Source organism: Sceloporus occidentalis, unplaced genomic scaffold (assembly GCF_023333645.1).
Source record: "Sceloporus occidentalis isolate IW3139 unplaced genomic scaffold, rSceOcc1.0.p SCAF_4, whole genome shotgun sequence".
NCBI classification, from domain to species: domain Eukaryota; kingdom Metazoa; phylum Chordata; class Lepidosauria; order Squamata; family Phrynosomatidae; genus Sceloporus; species Sceloporus occidentalis.
In genome coordinates this window covers 46,780,875-46,802,750 of record NW_028316984.1, presented here as the reverse complement: position 1 = coordinate 46,802,750, position 21,876 = coordinate 46,780,875, and the positions used below count along the sequence as shown (strand labels likewise).

At 40.2% G+C, this 21,876-nt stretch overlaps 1 protein-coding gene across 5 annotated transcripts in view; it reads right to left on the bottom strand.

The window, feature by feature from the left end:
• CCDC148 (coiled-coil domain containing 148) overlaps positions 1–21,876 on the bottom strand; it is a 147,540-nt gene that overhangs the window by 68,778 nt on the left and 56,886 nt on the right. For all 5 annotated transcript variants that reach the window (XM_089519974.1, XM_089519978.1, XM_089519977.1 and 2 more), the window contains exons 6-9: positions 20,964–21,118; positions 16,388–16,483; positions 16,110–16,291; positions 398–536 (exon numbers count right to left, since the gene is read on the bottom strand). In XM_089519974.1, the coding sequence (XP_089376100.1) occupies positions 398–536; positions 16,110–16,291; positions 16,388–16,483; positions 20,964–21,118 (572 nt within the window). The remainder of the gene's footprint in view (positions 1–397; positions 537–16,109; positions 16,292–16,387; positions 16,484–20,963; positions 21,119–21,876) is intronic.

Here is a 21,876-nt window from a genome sequence, read left to right as displayed (position 1 = left end):
TCTCCCTAAACAATATATTGTATTGTATTATTTTTATTGATGTAATCCCACCTCAATCTGCAGGAAGAGGAGGGAAATATAAAATTGTTGTTGTTGTTGTTGTTGTTAGAGTGACTTGCATTTGTGCACCATTTGTGCTTGCTTTTAGATTTGCAGATTATGTCTATAAATTCCCATCCAACAAAAAGGAAGTACCAATGACTGATCAGATCCATCTGGTGGGGACTGTGCATGAGACAGAAGGAAAGGTGAAGTTCTGGTGTGCAAACAGAAATCCTCTGTGCAATGTTGGATGCAACCCTAGATTCAGTAACTTACAAAATACATCTCTGTGGAAAATCAACCCAAATGTTCATCATAACATTGAACTGAAAAAGTAAATTCTTGTGCCACTTACAAGATCTTGCCTGGACTTGTGAGGCAGAATTTTCTGTAGCATATCCAAGTAGAGATTTCTTCTGCCTTGTATATCTTTCGGGTATTGATTAATGATAACCTGATAAATCCAAAGATCATCTTTACTCCACTGGAAACTGCTGTTCAAGAGAAGAGGGGGAAAACCCAAGTACATTCTTAGCCTTCAAGAGAAGACAGTAAAAAAATTGGAAATAATCAGCTAACATGATTACATTCTAATCTTGTCATGAAGCATAATGGAAGAACAATTTTGGAATAGTGATGGAACAATTTGATGGAATAAAATGGTTGTAGGGAGCAGCACATGGCTTTTTGAATGTAAATCTTGTATAAGATTTTAAGAGCTGTGCAATCAAATTCAATGTGTTATCCCTGCCATTCAGTACAAAAAAATCCCTTTGTGTCCTGGGGTAATCTTGCAAAAGGCATTCATAAAGGTTTTCCCTATGCTAGCAGTGCAGCAGAGCCAGTGTGGTGTAGTGGTTTAAGTGCTGAACTTGGATTTTGGGAGATCAGCATCTGAATCCTTGCTTGGTCTTGGGAATCCACTGGGTGACCTACTTTACCATTCTCAGAGAAAGGCAACGGCAAATCCCTTCTGAACAAATCTTGCCTAGAAAAAAATATATGATAAGTTTGCCTTAGGGTCACAAGTCCAACACAGCCGGAAGGCATCCAGCCAGAAAAGTTGTGTCTCCCTCAACCTCTCCCCCAGAAGTTTTGCAAGGAGATGGAACACCTACCTGCAGGCCAAGGAGGGGGGCACTTCAGATCAATAGCTCAGTCAATATTTAAAATTGCCAATGTTATTAATTCAATTGAAGCATGTGTGAGTGAAAGCAAAGGTCAGGCTGTGACAATGATTAAACTATAATGGCCAGGATTTAGTGTGGTTATTCTGTTGTTTGAACTAGTTAGATCAGCAAAATTGCTTCCATTCCTCTCCTCCTACACCCTTCCAAATATGATCCGGAGAGATGGGAAACCATCCAGAGGTGGTTTTCAGATACCATGAAGAGCTATCAGGGTGAGAAAAGGGAAATAAATTTCGATCATGCTCGTGGGCAGCTAGCGAGATGCTTGCTAGTTCTTTGTACTTTGGTCTGTTTTTGTATCAATAAATGGGTTCTGTGCTACCATCTTTTACTTTTTGAGTTAGAAACACAGGCTCTAAACAGTGCTGACTAAACAACTGTAAAACCAGAGTTAAAAAAACCCAAACAAACCTCTCTACAGTCAAACTCTTCTAATACACAGAAGTTCAGGAGTTAATGCACTGATACAACAAAGGAAACAGTCTGCAGCCAAACAAAACAATGTTGAATGTTGAATCCCCATCCGCTTTCCCTTTCCATTCCAGGAATTATTTTAAGTGTTACACCCTTTCCAAGATTCAGTTTGAAGTAAGGCTGTTACATGAAAATAAAAATAAAATAAAGATAAAATAAAATTCGTAACATGAAGAAGTTTGAACCCAGGTTAAGTTCAACCCAGTTGAACTAGCTCAAACCTTATATTATGGAGTGAGTACAAAATATGAAAAAAACTGATAATCCCACCTTTGGCATTATCTCATACTCAAGAGAAGTTACATTATGGCTGCTAACAATTTACATTTTATAGGTTTTTTGTAGGTTTTTCGGGCTATGTGGCCATGTTCTAGAACACAGCCCGAAAAACCCACAAAAAAAAACCTATGGATGCCAGCCATAAAAGCCTTCGACTTCACAATTTACATTTTACTCTCTTTTGAATCAGTCTCCATATAGCCAAGAAGGGGAGTGGCCTCTGCCAGCACTGAGACACCTCCAGAACTACTCAACTACAGCAGAAATGTCTGATACAAAATGTAGGCCTGTGACTTTAATACCATCACTTTTCTTCTCCTATGTAATTTAAAAATATATTTGCCTGATAAAGAAGCCAGTGGAGCTCTGAAGGCTTGCATGATATATTTTGTGCATTGTGACTGGCCAATAAAGGTATCACATTTTTCAGATTTTATATTCTGTTGTATTTTGCTGCATGGTCAACACAGCTACTCCTGAATGTGTTGCCTTATGGCAGGCAGAATTATGAATTCAATATGAGCATGATCCATATAGTCTTTAATTCCTGATCATGAATAAGAAGTGAGCTCTATGTACAGATCCTAGTTATACATCACATTTAAGATGTCATCTCAATGTGAGGTGAGAGCAAGGCAGAAGATTGTCATCCTGCTCATAAATATGCACAGACAATAAACAATTCATGTCAATAAACAATCATAGATGTGATTGTGCAAACAGTTTTTACCACCACAGTTTGCTGGTTGCTGGTGGGAGTCTTCATTCACTGCAAATAAATCTGAATAGACATCTTGGTTTGGATTGGATTTGGGCTGTGGTCTTTCATCAACACAGACAGCACTTGTTAATTTTATTGTGTGTCCATCTGGATTTAGAATTCTGTAACCATTTCTATCATAATCAACAAAAATTCCCTCTTCACTTCTTCTACTTGATGGCACTCAGACACAAGAAAATGGCATCTACTAAAAATGTATATTGACAGTTACGTCCTTATAGCTGATGGTTTTCACATTCAATTAATGAGTAAAATGCTTCCTTAGACTGGAACCAATTCCTCTGCAGTAGATTCCGTTCAACATACTCTTTTCCTTTTCCACTCTTCACAGCACTTCTCTGTCTGTGAACTTATGAGTGCATCATTGTTGAGAAGACACATAGCTTTTCCTTTGTAAAGGTTTGGCAAACTCATTGTTGCTTTCACCCATAGAGCTTGGCGCTCTTCATAGTTGTACATTGTGTTTGCTACATATGGGCAAAATAAGAATGTAGTTGTGGCTTTTTTGTTGTCTGCTTTGCTAGACTGAAGCAAACTTGGAGAGGAGCTATCTGAATTTTTGAGAAACATCAAATGAACCACTAGGGAATGGGAACAGAGGGAGGCCACAATGCGAGTTAGTCAATTAGAACACAAAGGTGACACCATCAGAACAGAACAGAACAGAACAGCCTCCTAAGAATAAAAACAGACTTGTTATTTTGTTCTCAGAGCCATCAAATACATGCCCAGCTGTCTTTACCCCATGTGTGTTTTCTTTGCAAAGTATTAAATGGACACAGAAAACAGAGACCAAATGGAAGAGGTCATGGGCCAGGGCTAACCTCAAGACAGCAGAATAAAATCCATCCAGTATGCAATCTAAAGACCAGGATCCTGCAGAGCCCAAGAATCTTTTCAATACTAGTGCCAGAACTACATGCAGCAACAAAGATGTGCCTTCAGCAGAAAATGACACAGATAAAAGCATTGTAGTAAAGTCTCAGGGTACATTTGTGGTCCCAGGTTTGTTCCCTGTTAAAGTGGGGGGGGGGGATGTCTGGAACTCTGAAAAGCCACCACAAGTCAGTATAGCCCCAGGTGAACTTCTGGCCCTCAGACATTTTGGACCAACGTATAGAGGTTGTTTGGTAAGAAAAGAAATCCCGGGAAATAGAGGCACCTTCTGTCCACCATAGGCAGATCCCAGACCCAATCAACTGTAACGAAATATGCATTTTAGTTATATACGGCCTGAAAAAATGGGATTAAAGTCTTCTCATAATTACATACAATGTGCTAGGAGGAAATTTAGTAGCCCTGAATCAGGTCCTCTCTCCTGCCCCTTATTTCCCCATTCCTACCAATGGCATCCAATAATGAAGTAAGAATAGAAAAAATACTATTCTTACAACCAAGAAGGACCAGATTGGTGGTGACCTCTTGGAGATCCTTTTCTGCCGCCACCCCAAAAACTTGGAATGACCTGCCGGAAGAGATTCACTAATTATCCTCATTTGAGGCTTTCAAAAAGGCGACAAAGATCCTTCTCTTCCAGCAGGCCTTTCCAGATTGATCATGTCCAGAACTGATTGAATCCACCCTCCTCACCACTTTCTCACTCGTGGATTGTGCAATAATTTTGATGTATTGTTAAATATATTTTAACTATGTTTTATTGTTTAATTTTAAACTGGGAGAGAGGGCTAGGGTTTTGTGGGTTTATTGTTTTATCATTGTGTATTGTATAATCATGTTGTTACCCGTCTCGATTCCCAAAACGGAAGAGGCAGGATATAAATAAATTTTCATTCATTCATACATACATGGTTGACTAGATTTAAATCTTGGGGTGATGGGGAGAGAAAGTGACTTGACACAGGGATACCACTTTTAGTAGCCGCCCATGTTCACTGACATGTCTAGTTCTACCCCCAGGCATTATATAGACATTAAGACTAGTGTCCTGGTTGCAAGTATTGTTTAATTTAAAAAACAAATGGTAAGGGGGGGGAAAAAGAAAATCAAACCCGGAGTATTATTTTATCATTATTAATTAATTACTTTTAAATGTCTTGGAACAATATATCATTGTGATTCTAGAATCATCTCTTTTTCTAAAAAAAAGAATTAAATGAAATGCAGAAACAGAAAGAGATAATCTACAGCTTTGGAAAATACTTAGTGTATTGATGCTGATGTTCAAGCGTAGAAGCTGAAAATGGAAAGAAGTATTCTGCGTTGACATCTTTCACATCCTCACATCAAACCCTTTAAATTAAAGGGCAGACCTAATAGCTCTCTAACAGAGTTCTTTTTCAATCAAAATACCACAAAGCAATATATCTTTCTGCACATAAACTGAAGGCAAAGCATAATGACAGCATTTTTGTAAAAAATAATTACATTTTAATATATCAAGTGACAGTATTAATTGGGAGCCAATTTAGAGTCAACATTGAAATATAATTGGGCCCATATAAAATTACAGTTCAGCATAAATTTGTTAAAAGCATGTATTTCAAACCACATTGCCAGATCTTTGTTGTTCTCATTTGTTTCAGAGGTTCTCTATGTCAACAAGTCATTTGAATGGTCACTGAGTGGCACAGATTACTAATTATTTTCTCAGTACTTGCCATCAAAATGAAAACAGAGGAAGAAGCAGAGCAATGCTCCACTTGAGAAGATTATCTTTCAGGCCAGATACAGGACTTAGAATAGAATCTTGATAATGGTCATACACCAGCACGCAAGTACAAGACTTAAGGACTTTGCCTTAAGTCTTAGAGGCATCTAAATGGTTTATGAATGATTATTGACACAGGGACTGGAGGACTAAACACTTTGAACATCCCTCTAGCCTCACTTCCCAGAGAAGGAACAGACTGGGTATGGAGCTCACTGGGCTGCACTTGCCTTGACTGTGCACATATTTATTTACTGGTGAGACACACGGACCCTTATATTATTAAAAGGTTCCATGTGTCTCACCAGTAAATAAATATGTGCACAGTCAAGGCAAGTGCAGCCCAGTGAGCTCCATACCCAGTCTTACAAGTTTCATACTTCAGCCACTTTTCATTTAATTATAGTGGGCCCTTAATATCTACTGGGGTATGGCTCCAGGATCTCCTATGAAGACTAAAATCTGTGAATGCTCAAGTCACGTTATATATAATGGCATATTATATAAAATGTCCCTTATAGAAAATGTCAAAATCAAGGTTTGCTTTTTTGAATGTATGGCCCCATACAGACAGACCAAAATAAAGCTGCTTCGGATCACTTTAGAGGTATGCTGTTTAAGAGTCCAGAAGCCACATCAAAGCCATGCTCCAAACCTAAGGACTGAAGCGTGGCTTTGGCATGGCTTCCGGACGCTTTAGACGCTTACATAATTTAAACAGCATACCTCCAAAGTGACCCGAAGCAGCTTTATTTTGGCCTCTCTGTACGGGCCCTATATTTATAAAAACTATTTTCAATCCATGGATGATGGAATCCATGAAAAAGAATCTGTACTCTGGTCATCCTCATTAGAGTGAAGCCACACCGATGTACATTTTTTTACTACAGCCTTGGACTCCTGGGGTGTCACTCTCCATGATTCCCACTCTTCATTCAGACTCTGATACGTTGTCAGTTCACCACAATGATGATTTACCTTCCAGCATTTTTTATGTATTTTGGTTTTCAAAACTAAAACAGATACAGTTTGTGCAAACAGATTGTGAAATCTGGAACACATTGGCAGTTGCTTCTCTGCTAATTATTGTGAAAGCCTGAAGTGAGCATACTCAAGTTAAATAGTAACAACAAGCTTCTATAACTATGCGTTTTGCAGGTATGCACCAGGATCAAGTTACACATAAAACAGCACAAGTCTTGGGGAAAACAATTAATTACAAAAATATTTGCTTTCATAATTTTCTGGAGAAGAGAATAGGGATTAATTTGTTTTGGAACTGTCTCAACAGTACAGTAATTGGTATAGCAGTCACAATCATATTTGGTAACTAGTTACTTCTAAGTTTCAACCACCATGAACTCTAAATTTGGACTTCCCCTCTAATGAGTCAATCGCCTTCTATGTAAAAACACTTTTGCCATTCAAACAATACTACTTTCTTATATTCATCTTCATAGCATTCATGCTTTATAAATATTGAACTTTTGTACCATGAGATACACTGCCCTGAATCATGTTTCCCACATAAAGAATCTAAATGGGAAAGTGCTACCTTAAACAGAACATGATCCATATATGTATTAGGAGTTAACCAAAATTCAACCATGCTAGCAATGTGCTTCAAATATTAAACTTGGCACCTACTTAACAACATAGTGATCATTTTTCCATGAGGAAAAAAACAGCTACCACCATTATTTGGTTTCAGAACTGAAACTTGGCAGCAGGCCTATATACAAACACCCTCAGGCAGCTGCTTTATATTTCCTCTGAATCAGATTTACCCCAAGCTAATCCCTGGCTTTACACCCTCTAAAGAACATAAAAACCTCCGAAGGGAACTGACCCTCCAAATACCGTAACCATAATCCCCTTCTCCGCTCTATAATAGGTAGGACAATGTAAATTTGATGCACCGTTTCACAGCATTTGCACCCAGACAAACTACAACAATAACTCCGACTGAGATGTCAGCTTCCCCATATGTCAACCGTGTCATTGCCAATTGTTGCTGTAGAAATATCTAGTTACTGAGCTGGTACAGTAGAATTCCTCCTCACTACATGCCTGGAGTTCAATGAGTTTTATGAACAGCGAGGAAAAGCTTGGAAGTACTCAATTTAAAGAACGATGACACTAATGGGAGCATTGCAGTTAGTGACCAAATATTATTTAATCAGATGATTCTTCAGAATAATGATACCTATAGTATTTGTAGGATAGCCAAAGTAGTACAGCGGCTTGAGCACTGGATTATGACTCTGGAAAATAGGGTTCAAATCCCTGCTCAACCATGGAACCACACTGGATGACATTGGGCAAGCCAAATTAGCCATGATAGGTTCGCCTTAGGATCTCCATAAGTCAGAAAACATTTGAAGGCACACAAGAACAAAGAGTATCTGCAGACTGGCAGTAGATGGCATCCATAATGTAGTTTCATAGATGGCAGCATAGTGCAGCATTGATGGACTCTGCACTATGCTCTGCTAAACTCAATCTGATTTCTCTGATGCTATGACATAGACCAGGGGTTCCCAACCTTTTTGACTTGTGGAGCCCTAAGGCCTCCACAGAGCATAGGTTGGGAACCACTGACCTAGATGTATGTCCATATATGCAAAACAGCAATAACTATTAGCACTACCGCAACAGTAGCACACACACACACACACACACACAAAATCTCTTCAAATAATCTGCAAAGAGCTTTTCTAGTTTGGGAAAGCTATCAAGAGGATAGTAGCATTGATCACAGCTTTTGCAGCAAATAGCCAAATGCCTAGCACCATTTCATCTGATGCATGGAGTGATGCTTCAGTGGGTACTTATACACAAGGTTGCGGTAGGAGGGTGTGATTAGTGAGGTGAGAGAGAATGTAAGTGTAAGAAGGATAAACATTTATAATTACCCTAACTGGCATTAATGAACAATAATTAGGTAAGAGGACATATATGATTTTCCACTTTCCACGATTCCATTTTATCTGCTATGGCTGCCTCCTATGGAATTCTGGGACTTGTAGTTTAGTGAGGCCCAAGAGCATTCTGGCTAAGAATACAAAATGACCCTCCCTAAACTGTAAATCCAGGATTCCATAGGCTGTTGCCATGGCAGTTAAAGTGGAATATACATGCTATACCAGTGCAGTGTGATATATAGATAAGATTATTTTACCTTTCCAATAGTTCTAGTTTCAATAAAATATATTTCAAAAGGAAATCACACCATGCTTTTTCATCTACAATTACTGCATTTTGTCTTTACTTTCTTCTGCATGCCATGTGAACCAGATGGCAGCCTCCTGTGGTATTTTCATGGATCTGTAGCTTTCTGTCCTCACTGGAAAAACTGGTGGCAAAACATAGTGATCAGATAAGAATACCACTGGAAATGCCTGTGCATGACTGGAAGTACTTGTGCATGTAAAAATGGTAATACTGCTGTCGCTCTCTTATTTGTACTGCAATAGAAATGTACAAAGACACTTTCCATGGTTCCCTTCTCCCTCTTAATCCCATAGCAACCCTGTAATGTTGGTTTGCTGAGAGCTAGTAGTGGCTAAAGGTCACAAAGTAAATTTCATGACCAGGCAGAGATTAGAGTTTGGAACCTTCTATTTGAAATCCACCTCTTGAAACATTTCTGTATACTGGCTCTGTCAGATCAGTTGTAACTGTAAAACATGGTAAGAAGGATGAAACACAGTGGGGGGGGGGGAGAGGGGGGAAGCCAAACATTCATATGTTGAATTGCATAATTAGAATTCTAATAAGATTAATTTGTATAATTAGAAGAGAAATATGGCAAACATACAGAAGGGTATGCTTGGATCCAATCTAATATGCTTTTTCAAGGCAAGGTTGAATCCATGGTAGAGCTGCCCACCATAGGTCAAAGAGTCACTATACCATTTATTGCATTTTTAGCACCAATTGTATTCTCTGCACTCAGACATCAAAATGCCTTGGGCTTATTTCAGTTAGATGATAATAATAATAATAATAATTATTATTATTATTATTATTATTTATAGCTCGCCTTTTCATGGGAAATAGCGGGCTACAACATGTAAAAACAATGTGTTACATATTAAATCCAATTAAAATTTATGCCCCTCCCAATCTCCCATCCCAAATTATAAAACAAAATTAAATAAATTACAATATAAAACATTACAATGATAAAATCAACAGAGTTCAGGAAAAGAGGAAATGACTCTACAGTAGTAGGAAGAAGATGCTATTGTGCTTGGGGAGGGGAGATAAAATAATTACAACTTCCATTTTATTTTATTTTTAAAATCCGAGTTTTAAATCACATACACATCTTGCATTTCTCATTCTGTCTACACAAGAGCCTAGGGAAGATTGTTTTGCACATTAGGAGCAACAGTGAAAATATGTTCGACCACTCAGATTTCCACTCACTGCATCCTCTTGTAAGCATCAGTATCTTCTATTTTCAAAGCTTTGTTCCAGAGCTTTTATCAATGAAGTCACAACCGAATATTTTTTCCCATAGACACCTGGTGCTTTTCAGATTTGAAATGGCTTTTCTCTCCAAAAGTGCAGAATGTCATTCCCAATAGAGCTACAGACTACTTGTTTATCCTTTCTATGGCACTGGCATTTGTGCAAGTCTTTTACTCAGGGGCTGACATTGTCATCTTATTTGCTCTGTAATGCATCCTGTTTCAGCAAAACTTCCTTTAAATAAACTAAGGCTTGTTGTTTCCTGAACACAACATAGTAAGCCTCACTGAACACAGCAAGACTTGATTCTGAGTAAACATGAATGAAACTTCTTTACTGTTGTTACTACATTTTTTCAAAAAAATAACATTTCCATTTTATGGCTTTCACATTTTTTAAATTAAAACTCAATATAGTTCAAAAAGAATTCTGAATTGGACTGGAGGTCATCAGGAGCAGTTTCTTCATTTTAAAACAATCTATTAGAACCTCATAATTTTACATTTTATATATCTTTCCATTTTATTTGGCTTTTTTCTCTGCTTCCTCTGCTGTTTTTTTTTTTTAAATCTTCCTAACAACTACCTCACTCTGGCTTTTATATTATGTACATTTTGAAGATATCATAGGTATAAAATATGTTTTTCGGGGGGGGCGGATTCAACAATAGAAGCTTATAGCATATAGAAAACATGAAACAAAGATATTCTTTTATGTCTTGCATTTCTCTCCTTTCCTCCTTAGCTCATGAAAATGTGAGGACCACTGACTGTTCACTGCTGACTGATTACCAGCACTTGAAACAGAGCTATCCTTCATTTCCAGAATACATTTCTTTTTCTCTCAGCAGTGTCCGTTCTAGTAATCAGGCTTAACTTCTAACGGTAGCAAAATCCAACCATTTCTTTCGGAATATTATCATTTCTGCTTTTAAAATGCAGAGGTGTTTCTACAGGAATATTCACACCTTAGTCTTCCACTAATGAAGATGAGATGTGGTGCTGGAGAAGAGTGCTGAGGATACTGTGGACAGCCAAAAAGACAAAATAAAAATGGATCCTTAAACAGATCACTTACATTTCATTTATTACAGCAAATAGCCAGCATATTTAACAGATCAAGCCTGAACTCTCCCTGGAAGCCAAGATCATCAAATGGTGGTGTCATACTTTGGCCATGTCATGAGAAGGCGTGACTCATTAGAAAAGACAATAATGCAAGAAAAGTTATAGGGGGAAGTAAAAAGAGAGGAAGACCAAACACCAGGTGAATAGACTCAATCAGAGAGGTCATGGGTCTAGATTTGTAGAACCTAAGCAGAGTAGTGGAGGATAGGGGAGCTTGGACATATCTCATCCCCAGGGTCACCATGAAATGGGGTTACAACAACAAGGATTCCATCCCACTGTATGCAGACACAAGCACACAGTAAGTGATGATACCATGGTTCTAATGTGTCCTCTTGTTATGCTTCTAAGATGTGGCAGTACTTTGTGCACTGGCTTTGCACTGGTTACTAGAATGCCTTTGTCATCCCCAATCTCAGTTATTACTATCTCAGAGGTTACTTGTAGGAGTAACTGGGAGACTAACAGAATGGGGATGAGAAAGCCTGAAGTGAGGGTGAACATATGAAGCTGCCTCGCATAAGGGATGGGCCAAATAAGCAATGTGTTGCACTGTGAGTAAGGGATAAGCTTGAGTACTATTCCCTCCTCTCCCTGTATGCTCAGTTGCTGAGGAGGTTTCTTTTATTCTTAAATCATAGCTTCCAATGACATCTGAACCTGGAAACTAGTTTAAGAACTGCCTCCAAAGGAGCACTGCAAAATGGATAATTTAGAACTCCTTCTTACTCTACCAAAATATGGTTTGTGAAAATATGATTATGTAAAATAACCAACTACAGTGGTACCCCGGGATACGAATGCGCCGCCTTACGAAATTTCCGGGTTACGAAAAAAATCCTATTAAAAAAACTGTTCCGCGTTACGAAAGTTTTTTCGGGTTACGAAAAAACTTTTGGTGCTTTTCGGCGCTATTTCGCACCAAATCGCGGCTTTTCCCCATTAGCGCCTATGGCAATTCGGCTTGCGAAAGCCTTTCGGGTTACGAAAGCGGCAGCGGAACGAATTAATTTCGTAACCCGGGGGACCACTGTAGTGACAGCAATATGGCATTTGAAGCCAGGAATGATGCATATGACAACTAAAGCTGTGTATGCAGAAGTTGCCACTGAACAAACTCAACATTTAGACTCTCAACCAAATATCACTTATTGCCATGTGCTGAAAAAACAAACACTGGATTGTTCTAGGCACTTGAACTTCAGTGATATTGAGCCTCACCTATTGGTAACGTCCCCCTAACTCTCTGCAGCCTACTTCTGAATATATAAATTTACAGCGCTTTATAAATAAAGGTTAATAATAATAATATGCATAAAATTATAGTGGGCTCTCCACATTCACTGGGGTTGGGGCACAGGACCCTATGTGAAAGTGGAAAAACCACAAATAAAAAACCCAATTTTTTTACCTTAAACAATACATCTCTAGGAATCTCTAGCTCCTCTAGTACAACTCTGTAGTCAACATCTGCTGTACAATGTTAAAAACCTTCATATTATGAAAAAAATAGATTTTATTGAAGTTATTATTGTTAATGTATTATATTGTATTATACTTACTGCATTTTTACCGAATGTATTTGAATGTATTTTATCAGGCTATAACCCCGCCTCCATCCGTAGGGAGAGGCGGGGAAATATAAATAAATTATTATTATTATTATTACTATTATTATTATTATATTGCGCCGTAAGTTTGACATGGCACTTTATAGAGTGATCAAAACTGTATAAAACCTGCCAATGGTGTACAATCTAAAATACAAAATATACAGTAAAATATAGTAAATAGACAAAATAGCATTAAAACTATAAAACTATAGACAAATAATACCCTAGTCTGAATTAACAGAGGAATCAAGCTGTAGTTTGAAATGCTTCTGTAAACAAAAAAGCCTTTAATTTGACTTTAATTTGTAATTGACCACAAATGTTTAGGGATATGGTTCCAGGCATAAAGTGCGTTGAGGGAGAAAGGGCAAATCTGAGCCAGAGAAGAAGAAACTCTTGGCTGGGTCAGGAGCTTTGAACCTTTGGATTGCAGAACTGGAACCGAGTAACAGGAGGAGACAAGAGCGATAGATTGCGGGGGGATCAAACCATGCAAGGCTTTGAAGGTTAAAAGAAGAAGCTTATATCAAATCCTGAAAGGAATGGAGAGCCAGTGAAGAGATATCAACAGAGGAATGACATTGTCAAAATGGCGAGCCAAAAAGATAATCCTAGCATAGAGTGTTGCATGAAAACCAAAGGTGGGACAACAGAAGCTGCATCAAAAGAGGGCTGCAGTAGTCAAGTCATGAGATAACCAGGGCATGAACCAAGGTCTTAGCAGTAGAAACTGGAAGAAGAGATCTGATTTCAGCTATGCTATAAAAGAAAAATCAGCAAGACTTTGCTGTGGCCTAGATCTGTGGGATATACAACAAAGAGGAATTGAAAATGAAGCTACATGCTTCCTTCACAGGATGGATGGGAATATTATTGACTGTAATTGAAAATGTATAGTTCTGTTTTAGCCATGTTAAGTTTTAAGTGCCAATGACGCATCCATGTTGATATAGCTGAGAGACATGATGTAACATGTTGTTCAGTGTCCGAAGAGAGTTCTGAAGTGGAAAAGTATAATTGGGTATCATTGGCACAGAGATGATATTGAAAACTGTAGGAGCTGATAAGATTACCTAAAGATAGAGCCTTGAGGGACTCCAACCGGTAACAAGATGGAAGTAGAAACTTAGGCGGGATACAAACCACCATATAGTACGTATTGTATATGTACTAGGGTTAGGAAGGGGCGGTGCTTCCGCACCCCCCTAACCCTAGTACGTATACAATACGTACAAGATGGCGGCGCCCCTTCCACATGGGCGCCGCCATCTTTACGTACTGGATGCATAGCGTCCAGACGTGTCGCGGCGCTAATGACGTCACGAATGCGCCCTTGGTGCTTCGCGACGTCATCAGTGCGCCGCGGAAAGATGCTCCAAAATTGAGCTTCTTTTTTGCTCCGCGCGGGAGCCGCGTGGTTTGGCTGCTGCAGCTCCCGCGTGGAGCAAATGGCGCCGGCGGGGGAACGCCGCAAAGTGGCGCTTTGTATCCCGCCTTAACCTCCGGCTACTACAGCAAATGACCAATTTAAAAGGTATGATCTAAACCAATCGAAGACTAAATCAGTAAATCCTAGCTCTTGGAGCAGATCTACCAAAATACCATGATCAACTGTGTCAAAAGCTATGGAGAGACCAAGAAGAATAAGAACTGAATATAGGCCTTTTGACTTCGCCAAAAGAAGATCATCTGTAATTGACCATAGAATCATGCTGGAGGACCTACAAATGCCTAGATAAGTGTTTTCTCCAGGAATGTCTAGGTACTCCAATGCAACTCATGGTCAACTTCTGGCAGAGATGTACTGGAGAACCTAGAGATTCATAAATAACATAGGGATATCTACCATAAGTAGAAATCTACTCAGCTCAGGAGCAACCCGAAGGAGATGTTTCTCTTGCAGCGGACAAAAGAGAACTGAAGGAGGAGCTAGATCAGCGGAATTGGGCATGCTCAGTACATGAAAGTGGGCAGGGCTTCTGCCAATCTGCTCAGCTTTTCAGCTTCCAAATGGAGTCTCTGTGCAGGCTCAAAACCCTATTGTGTGAGGCACAGAGGCAACAAAGATGAACCATGAATAATTAAATCTGCAAAAGTCAAACTCGCAAATGTGAAGGACATATTAGTCTTATCACAGCTGTTGCTTAGTATCTTTATATACATACAAACACAGAAATGTCATATTTCTAAACTGCCCCCCTACAGAATTTTGTATCTGCTTAGAACACAAAAGGTGACTGAAACACATGAAATGAGGTTTTGGACTGTACTCCTCAGGACTTATAAACCAATTTTTAAACCATTGTAACCAGCAATGAATATGTGTGCTTGTTAAGGAATACATGAATATTTTAAAAAGAAAACTATAACTTGATTCTAAATAGTTATTTAAATCATCCACCATGCTGGGAATTATCAAATGCCAGCATCCAAGTGGCTTCTGGAGCAGCCCTGCTTCCACACAACCAGCACAAAATTGCATATGCCAATAGCGGGGTCCAGACCGCCAGAAAGAGGCGAATGGTGGCTGCCTCTCTTTTCCGCATAACCACGCAGCAGCAACCAAATTGGGTGGCTACATGGAAACAAAAGGACCGCGAAAAAGCGGCTCCTTTTAGCACTGCTGCAAACTGCCTGCAGTGGCATGAGGACGTCGCTGCCGCGCGTGCCCATCTGGAAGGCGTGCGGCAGTAACGTCACAGCTGTGCACGCCGTGTATACGGTGCCGCAAGCTGTGACGTCCTGATGATGTCCTAGGGTTGTGAGGCGTCTGGAAATGGCGCCCTGAGGCAACCCTAGCATGTCACTAGGACGTGCTAAAGGGCCCGTGTGTACAGGGCCATCCATAGTTGTAACTGGAAGACAAGGCAGTGGGACACTGGAAATAACAGTCAAGACAGAACTGAATGGTTTGGCTTGACTGTAACTCCTAGGCTCACATATTGGCCTAAATACTTGAAATCTGTCATAGAAACTAAAGAAACCTCATTGGATGAGGTTTACATATCTATTTGGATACATGTTTATAAGAACAGAGATCTGTACTCTATAGAAAGATGCAGCTTAACAGCTGTAAAGCAAAATTTCCAGACTTTTAGGTAAAAATACCAATTCCAGCATGAATTAGTGTAAATATGAAAGAAAGAAACGGAAAGCACTGTATCCATATAAAATATGGAAATGTTTACCACATACCATAGTTCTGGTGATCCAACCCTTGAACATTTCACATACTATTTTGAACAAGCTATTGTACAAAGAGATGGCTCTCTCAGCTGTGCAAACAGTTACTGACTATTTAATCCCACAGAGCTGGGCAGAGAGACAACTATGCATTGTGCTCAACAAAAAGACAACAAATTTTGTTCCTGGTAAATGAAATTGCAACCTCAAAAGACTCCAATATCAAAACACTTTGCCTAGCCCTTAAAGAAACATGACATCAGGTTTGATTACCTTGATATGACTTTTAACTCTTGATCAACCTCTTGGAGCTTTAGCCAATATTCATCTGCTAGTTTATCAAATTCTGTAAACACTGCAGTTTTCAAATCTGGATATGGGCACTCAAGGAGTAATAATTGTGCAGGTATCTCATGGATAAGCGCACTCTTCTCTTCTAAAGAATAAGCCAATGCCTACAATAAAATCAAAGATTATTGGTAGACACAGGAAAAAAAGTTTTTTTGTTAATGTAATTAAATGTGTGTGTTTTTTTAAAAAAATTAGCTTACTTCATCTACAAATTCTTCAAGCTCCTGTTCCAAAGCCACTCTCTCAAGATGAAGCTTTCCCAAGACTATTTGCTGTTGTGCCTTCAGAAACTCCACCTAATTTTAGAAAATATTTTCATGAGTATAAAAGTAGTTGTAACTGATGCTGCTCACATCATGTGGGACATTATGCTGTTAATTTCTTTATTTTATTTTAACCTTCTCTTTCCTTTCCTTCAACGAGCTTAAGAGAACATAAATAATTCTTCCCCCAACAACTCAGAGCAGGCTTAAAGGAGTAACTGGCCCACAGCCATCACACAAGAGTTGTGGTTGAGTGGGGATTTGAATTCAGGCCTTACCAGTCCTGGTCCAACAATCTAAGCACTATACAACACTAGCTCTCCCCAGCTCTTTTCAGCAAGTTAGCCTCTGTGATTGAAGGTGCAAAGAAATAAAAAATCCTCTAAATTTGTTCTGCCAGGCAACAAGCAGAATTTCTTCTTCCACAGTGAGTAGCATAGTGGAAGGAGAAATAGAAGGGCTATGTATATATGTTCAGTAGTATCCTATGACTATGACATTCCATCATATGAGTTAAATGATCAGTTTGTAATAGTTTGCAAGGTGGCCTGAATGCAATTTGCTTTGCTTCAATAGCCAGGAAAGATAAAAAGAATCATCACACAAAATGTCAAATGAGGCAAGACAATGTGCTTCTCACATATACGGTTCAGATTCAATAATTTTAAAAAATATTTCAGTTTTTGGTCCACACTGTTGCAATGTTAAACAACAAACAAACCTAAGCACTGAATAATTGTTATTGTGATGTGTTGTTAAGTTGCCTTCAACCTATAATGACTCTGTGAATGAAAGACCTCAGGGACAAACTGCTATTTTACAGCCCTTTACGGGTCTTACAAACTCAGGGTGTGGCTTCCTCAATTGTGTCTGTCCCCGTTTTCCTCTTTTCCCACCGTTTTGAACTATAGCAACTATTATTGCCTTTTCCAGTAAGTCATATTGTCTCATAAATAGGTATTTTGGTTTCTACTGAGAACTCTGGCCTAAGCTCTAGGACCCACTTATATGTTATTTTGGCACACCGTGGTGTCTCCAGAACTCTTTTCCAGCATCACAGTTCAGATTAGTTGACTCTCTTCCTATCAATGTTCTTCAAAGTACAGCTTTCAGATCCATATCTGAAATCATAAATATTATGGATGATCCCGATTTTGGTATTCAATTTTTTTGCACTTGATGATCTTATCTAGATCGTTCATAGCTGTCCTTCAAGTCTTATTCTACTGATTTCTTGACTACAGCCTCCATGTTGAGTGATGATGACAAGGTTAAATCTAAAACACCATTAAATTAAAATAAATCCCCAAAACTCAGACCAAATAGCACATTATGAAACTCATAAAATAAGTAAGCAGTGACTCTTCAGAGAACCAGAGATGACTACATGTGAGTACATACACAGTGTGGGGCTAGACCTAACATTAGATAAGAGCCCTGGTGGTGCAGTGGTTAAATGCCTGTACTGCAGCCCCTCACTTACAAACCATAATTGCGAGTTCAATACCAGCAAAAGGGCTGAAGCTCAACTCAGGCTTGCATCCTTCCAAGGTTGCTAAAATGAACACCTAGATTGTTGGGGGCAATTAGCTTACACTTTGTAAACTGCTTAAGGGGTGCTTAAGTGCACTGATAAGCGGTATAGAAATGTACTTGCCATTGCTATTATTCAGAATGAGGCAGTGGCCTCAGATGGCAGTGGCAAATGTTGGGAGGCACCCACCAGTGGCAAGATGTTGGACTGTGTTGGTATGTGAGTTACACAGGCTGTCTGGCATCCCTTGAGAAGCCTGCTGCCTCAGATAGTGGCTACTGTGTGGAGAACTGGGGATGAGAAAGGCACCAGCTTGTTCTTTGCTTAAAGGGATGCCTTCAGCACAGTGATTCCAGGAGAGTAGATGTGCACTGCTGTGTGTACAATAGGACAAGTGGAAAGGTGTATCCCCACAGATGGTGTGTAGTATTTATAGGGTTAGCAACCAGACCAAAAAGCACCAGAGAAAAGCCAAATATACATTGCCACAACCACCAACTATGGCTTATCAAAATGCACAGAGGCTTCTGTATACAAGGTAAATCAGCATATACACCCAGTGCTGGAACACCTTTTAATTTGGGCACTGGGTCCGTAAAAGATTCACCATCACTGATTTAGCTAATGCTATTATTGGGTGGAGCTGTGTGTTGATGTGCTGTGAGAGACAGGAGATAGTTTTATAACTAACATGTGTGAACTGTTGTTGATTGTTACTCTGAATGCAAATTCTGTTGCTTTTCAGCATGGGGGAACTTCTGGTTTCATACCTATATTCTTAATCTGCCTTCCTGTTCATTATTTATGATACCCGGTGCTGGTGGCAGGATTTGCAGGAGGGATGGGACTTCTACCCTCTGGGGTGGGACTTCCACCTTCTGGGGGCAGGACATCCAGGGCAGGACATCAGCTGCCTTGCCAGAGACAGATGTTCCTCCTCTTCTCCCACCCCCTGGGCCTTCAGCAGCCTCTCTGGAGACAGCTGAAGGCCTGGGAAGAGGAAGAACAGGCACACATCTGTTCCTCCTCTTCCCCATCCTCCCTGTGCTCTCAAAAATGGCTTTGTGTGCCACCTCTGGCACCCATGTCATAGGTTTGCCACCACAGAGCTAGATCATACCTGGGTACACACATGCATCTAATCCCCAAAGGAGTATATTCTTTACATTAGAAAAAACAACCAAGAATATGCCAGGCTAGTGTGAACAAAATGCAGATAATGTCTAGATTTATTTAGATGTGAATCTTAGATACTTTTGTTTGTATGTTTGTCAGCACATAGAACATTTTTGAAAACAAGTACAGTATATACTACTGTACTTGTATATACTATAAGTCTAAAGGTTTATTGTAAAGTCGAAGGATTTCATGGCCGGCATCCATAGTTTTTTGTGGGTTTTTCGGGCTATGTGGCCATGTTCTAGCAGAGTTTCTTTCTGACGTTTCGCCAGCATCTGTGGCTAGCATCTCTGAAGATGCCAGCCACAGATGCTGGCGAAACATCAAAAAGAAACTCTGCTAGAACATGGCCACATAGCCCAAAAAACCCACAAAAAAACTAAAAGTTTATGCCCAGAAATTGACCCCAAAATCCCAGGTTGACTTATTTACAGATCAGTATATTAATGTGATAGCCGCTCTTTCAGATTTCCCCATGCACTCAGCAGAGCAGTTTATTTCTCTCTTGCATCCAGCAGAAAGTCTTGAGTGATTAAACAAACAGAGTCCCTCTCCCGTCAGTGCTGGCTGCCACGATCTGTGTCCTGGACTGCGGCCAGCACCCACAGACACATGCCAATAACTTCATTAACTATGAAGCTGGAAGTAGTCCACAAACCTTGCAGGGGGAGAGAGAAAAAGCAAACCAAAAGCCAAGCCGAAGTCAGAATAACAGAGGTCACAATAGTCAGTCCAGTCCAGGGTCAGGTCAGCCAAAAAGTAGCAATAGTCCTGTCCGTTCCGAAGTCAAGAGTCAAGATACAGGGAGCCAGTGCAGGCAGCAGTCACACCAAAGGATCATACAATAAGCACTGGCACTGAGTTGGTGTCTCTCTGCTCATTTAGTAAGGGAAACTCTTCCCCGTGCCACCTGAGGCTGATTTGCTAATTGCTTCTCAGAAATTCTCTGGGATCTGCATCTGCCAGCACTTTCAGCCCTGCGTTGTCTATAGGAGGGAACCATCAAGCTTGGTTCCTCCCCAGAGTCACCACTAGGCTGCTGTACCACCAGAGGAATCCCACCAGCACTAGGACCTGGCTGAGCCTCCTCCTCTGGGGCTGGGAAATCAGGACTGGATTCTGGCAGAGCAGGATTAGCACCTGGTGTAGCCTCAATTACCTCTTGCTCTGGAGGAGCCCCATCCTCCTCCTCATCCTCCGAGACCTGCTCTTGGTTGGCCATAACAATCTGGTTGAAGGATGAAATCAAAGTTGAAATGCTGAAGCAAAAAGCCTCAGTAAGAGTCTCTCTTGCTGTACGCACACATACACACACTGAAGGAACCTCCAAGTTTTACCCTCAACTTATCCATGAGTCATGGCAAAATTCATAATTTTGGCCCCAAAACCTGCCCTCGACTTATATATGAGGTCAACTTATAGTCAAATATTTACAGGTAACAGGAGTCATAAACTACAGCAGGGTTCACGAACCTATGGCCCTCCAGATGTTGTTGAATTCCAGTTGCATAATTCTTGACAAGGGGATATGCTGGGTGGGATGATGGGAGATGGAGTCCAATAAAACTGTGAGATCACAGGTGAGGCATCCTGGGCTAGGTAGGAAAAAGGTAAGAAGACCTCCACCAGATAACACAAAAGATCTTGACTTTACTGTGTTCCTGACTGTGCCCTTAGATTGCCATTCTTGGTCTGAGTTGCTTGACTAACCCCTTTGACCCAGGACTGGAGAGACTATCCAGTCACAGGGTTGCCCCATACTGGGAAGGAAACGGTGATGAAGTCTGCTGAATTACTCACCTCTTTTAACACTGCATCTGGATTAAGCTCATATTCCTGACATTCTTGGTTGGCCTGCATTTCCACCAGCCTGTATCTTAAATCTTCTCTTAACTGCCATACAGGTTGTACCGTATTTGCTTGAAATGTATCCAGCGTGTTTGATAATTTATATCCTAAAAGAAGATAAATACAAATTAGTAATGCCGGTCAGCTACAGCAATAGTCAATTAATCACCAGACATTGCCTATTAATGGATTATATTCTGCATTTCTAATGTGAGACATATTTTTCAGGAAAAGGAATTGTACATTACATTAAAAAGCCAAGCTCCTCAGATAATTAAAGGGAGTAAATATAGCAGTCCTGCATAGTTGCTCAAGAGAAAAAGAGGAGAGCAGGGAATGTCAACAGGAATAAGGAAGACTCCTCGCTCCACTCATTATTTTTAGCTGTTACACATATTTACTTATGGGTGGTCAATACTTCTTAAAGAAGCTTCAAAGAGTAACACATACGATATGGTACCTTCTTGTACTTGGGCCACCCTTTCCATCAACTCCACAGCCAGTGGCAGCCCCATTCTGCATGTTACCTAGTACAAAGGGGCTGCAAGGGAGGTAGCGGCAGCAAAAAGGAGACACAGACCCTCCAGGCTTTGCCATGGTGTGTGCCCCTCCTGCACCTCAGCTTTCTCCCTGGGAGGAAGCCTGGGCCCATAGAAGCTGGCAGGGATGCACACATGCATGCCCCTCCTGCCCTAAAGAGGGAAGAAGGAAGGCCCAACCATGTGTCACCTCTCTATTGGGTGTCACCCAATGTGGTTTGCATCCCCTGCACCCATTCAGTCATGCCACTGTCCACAGCTATGCTAGAAGACAGATTTGGTAGCAGTATCAGACTCGCTGTGCCATACTGGTTTGTCATGGGTGA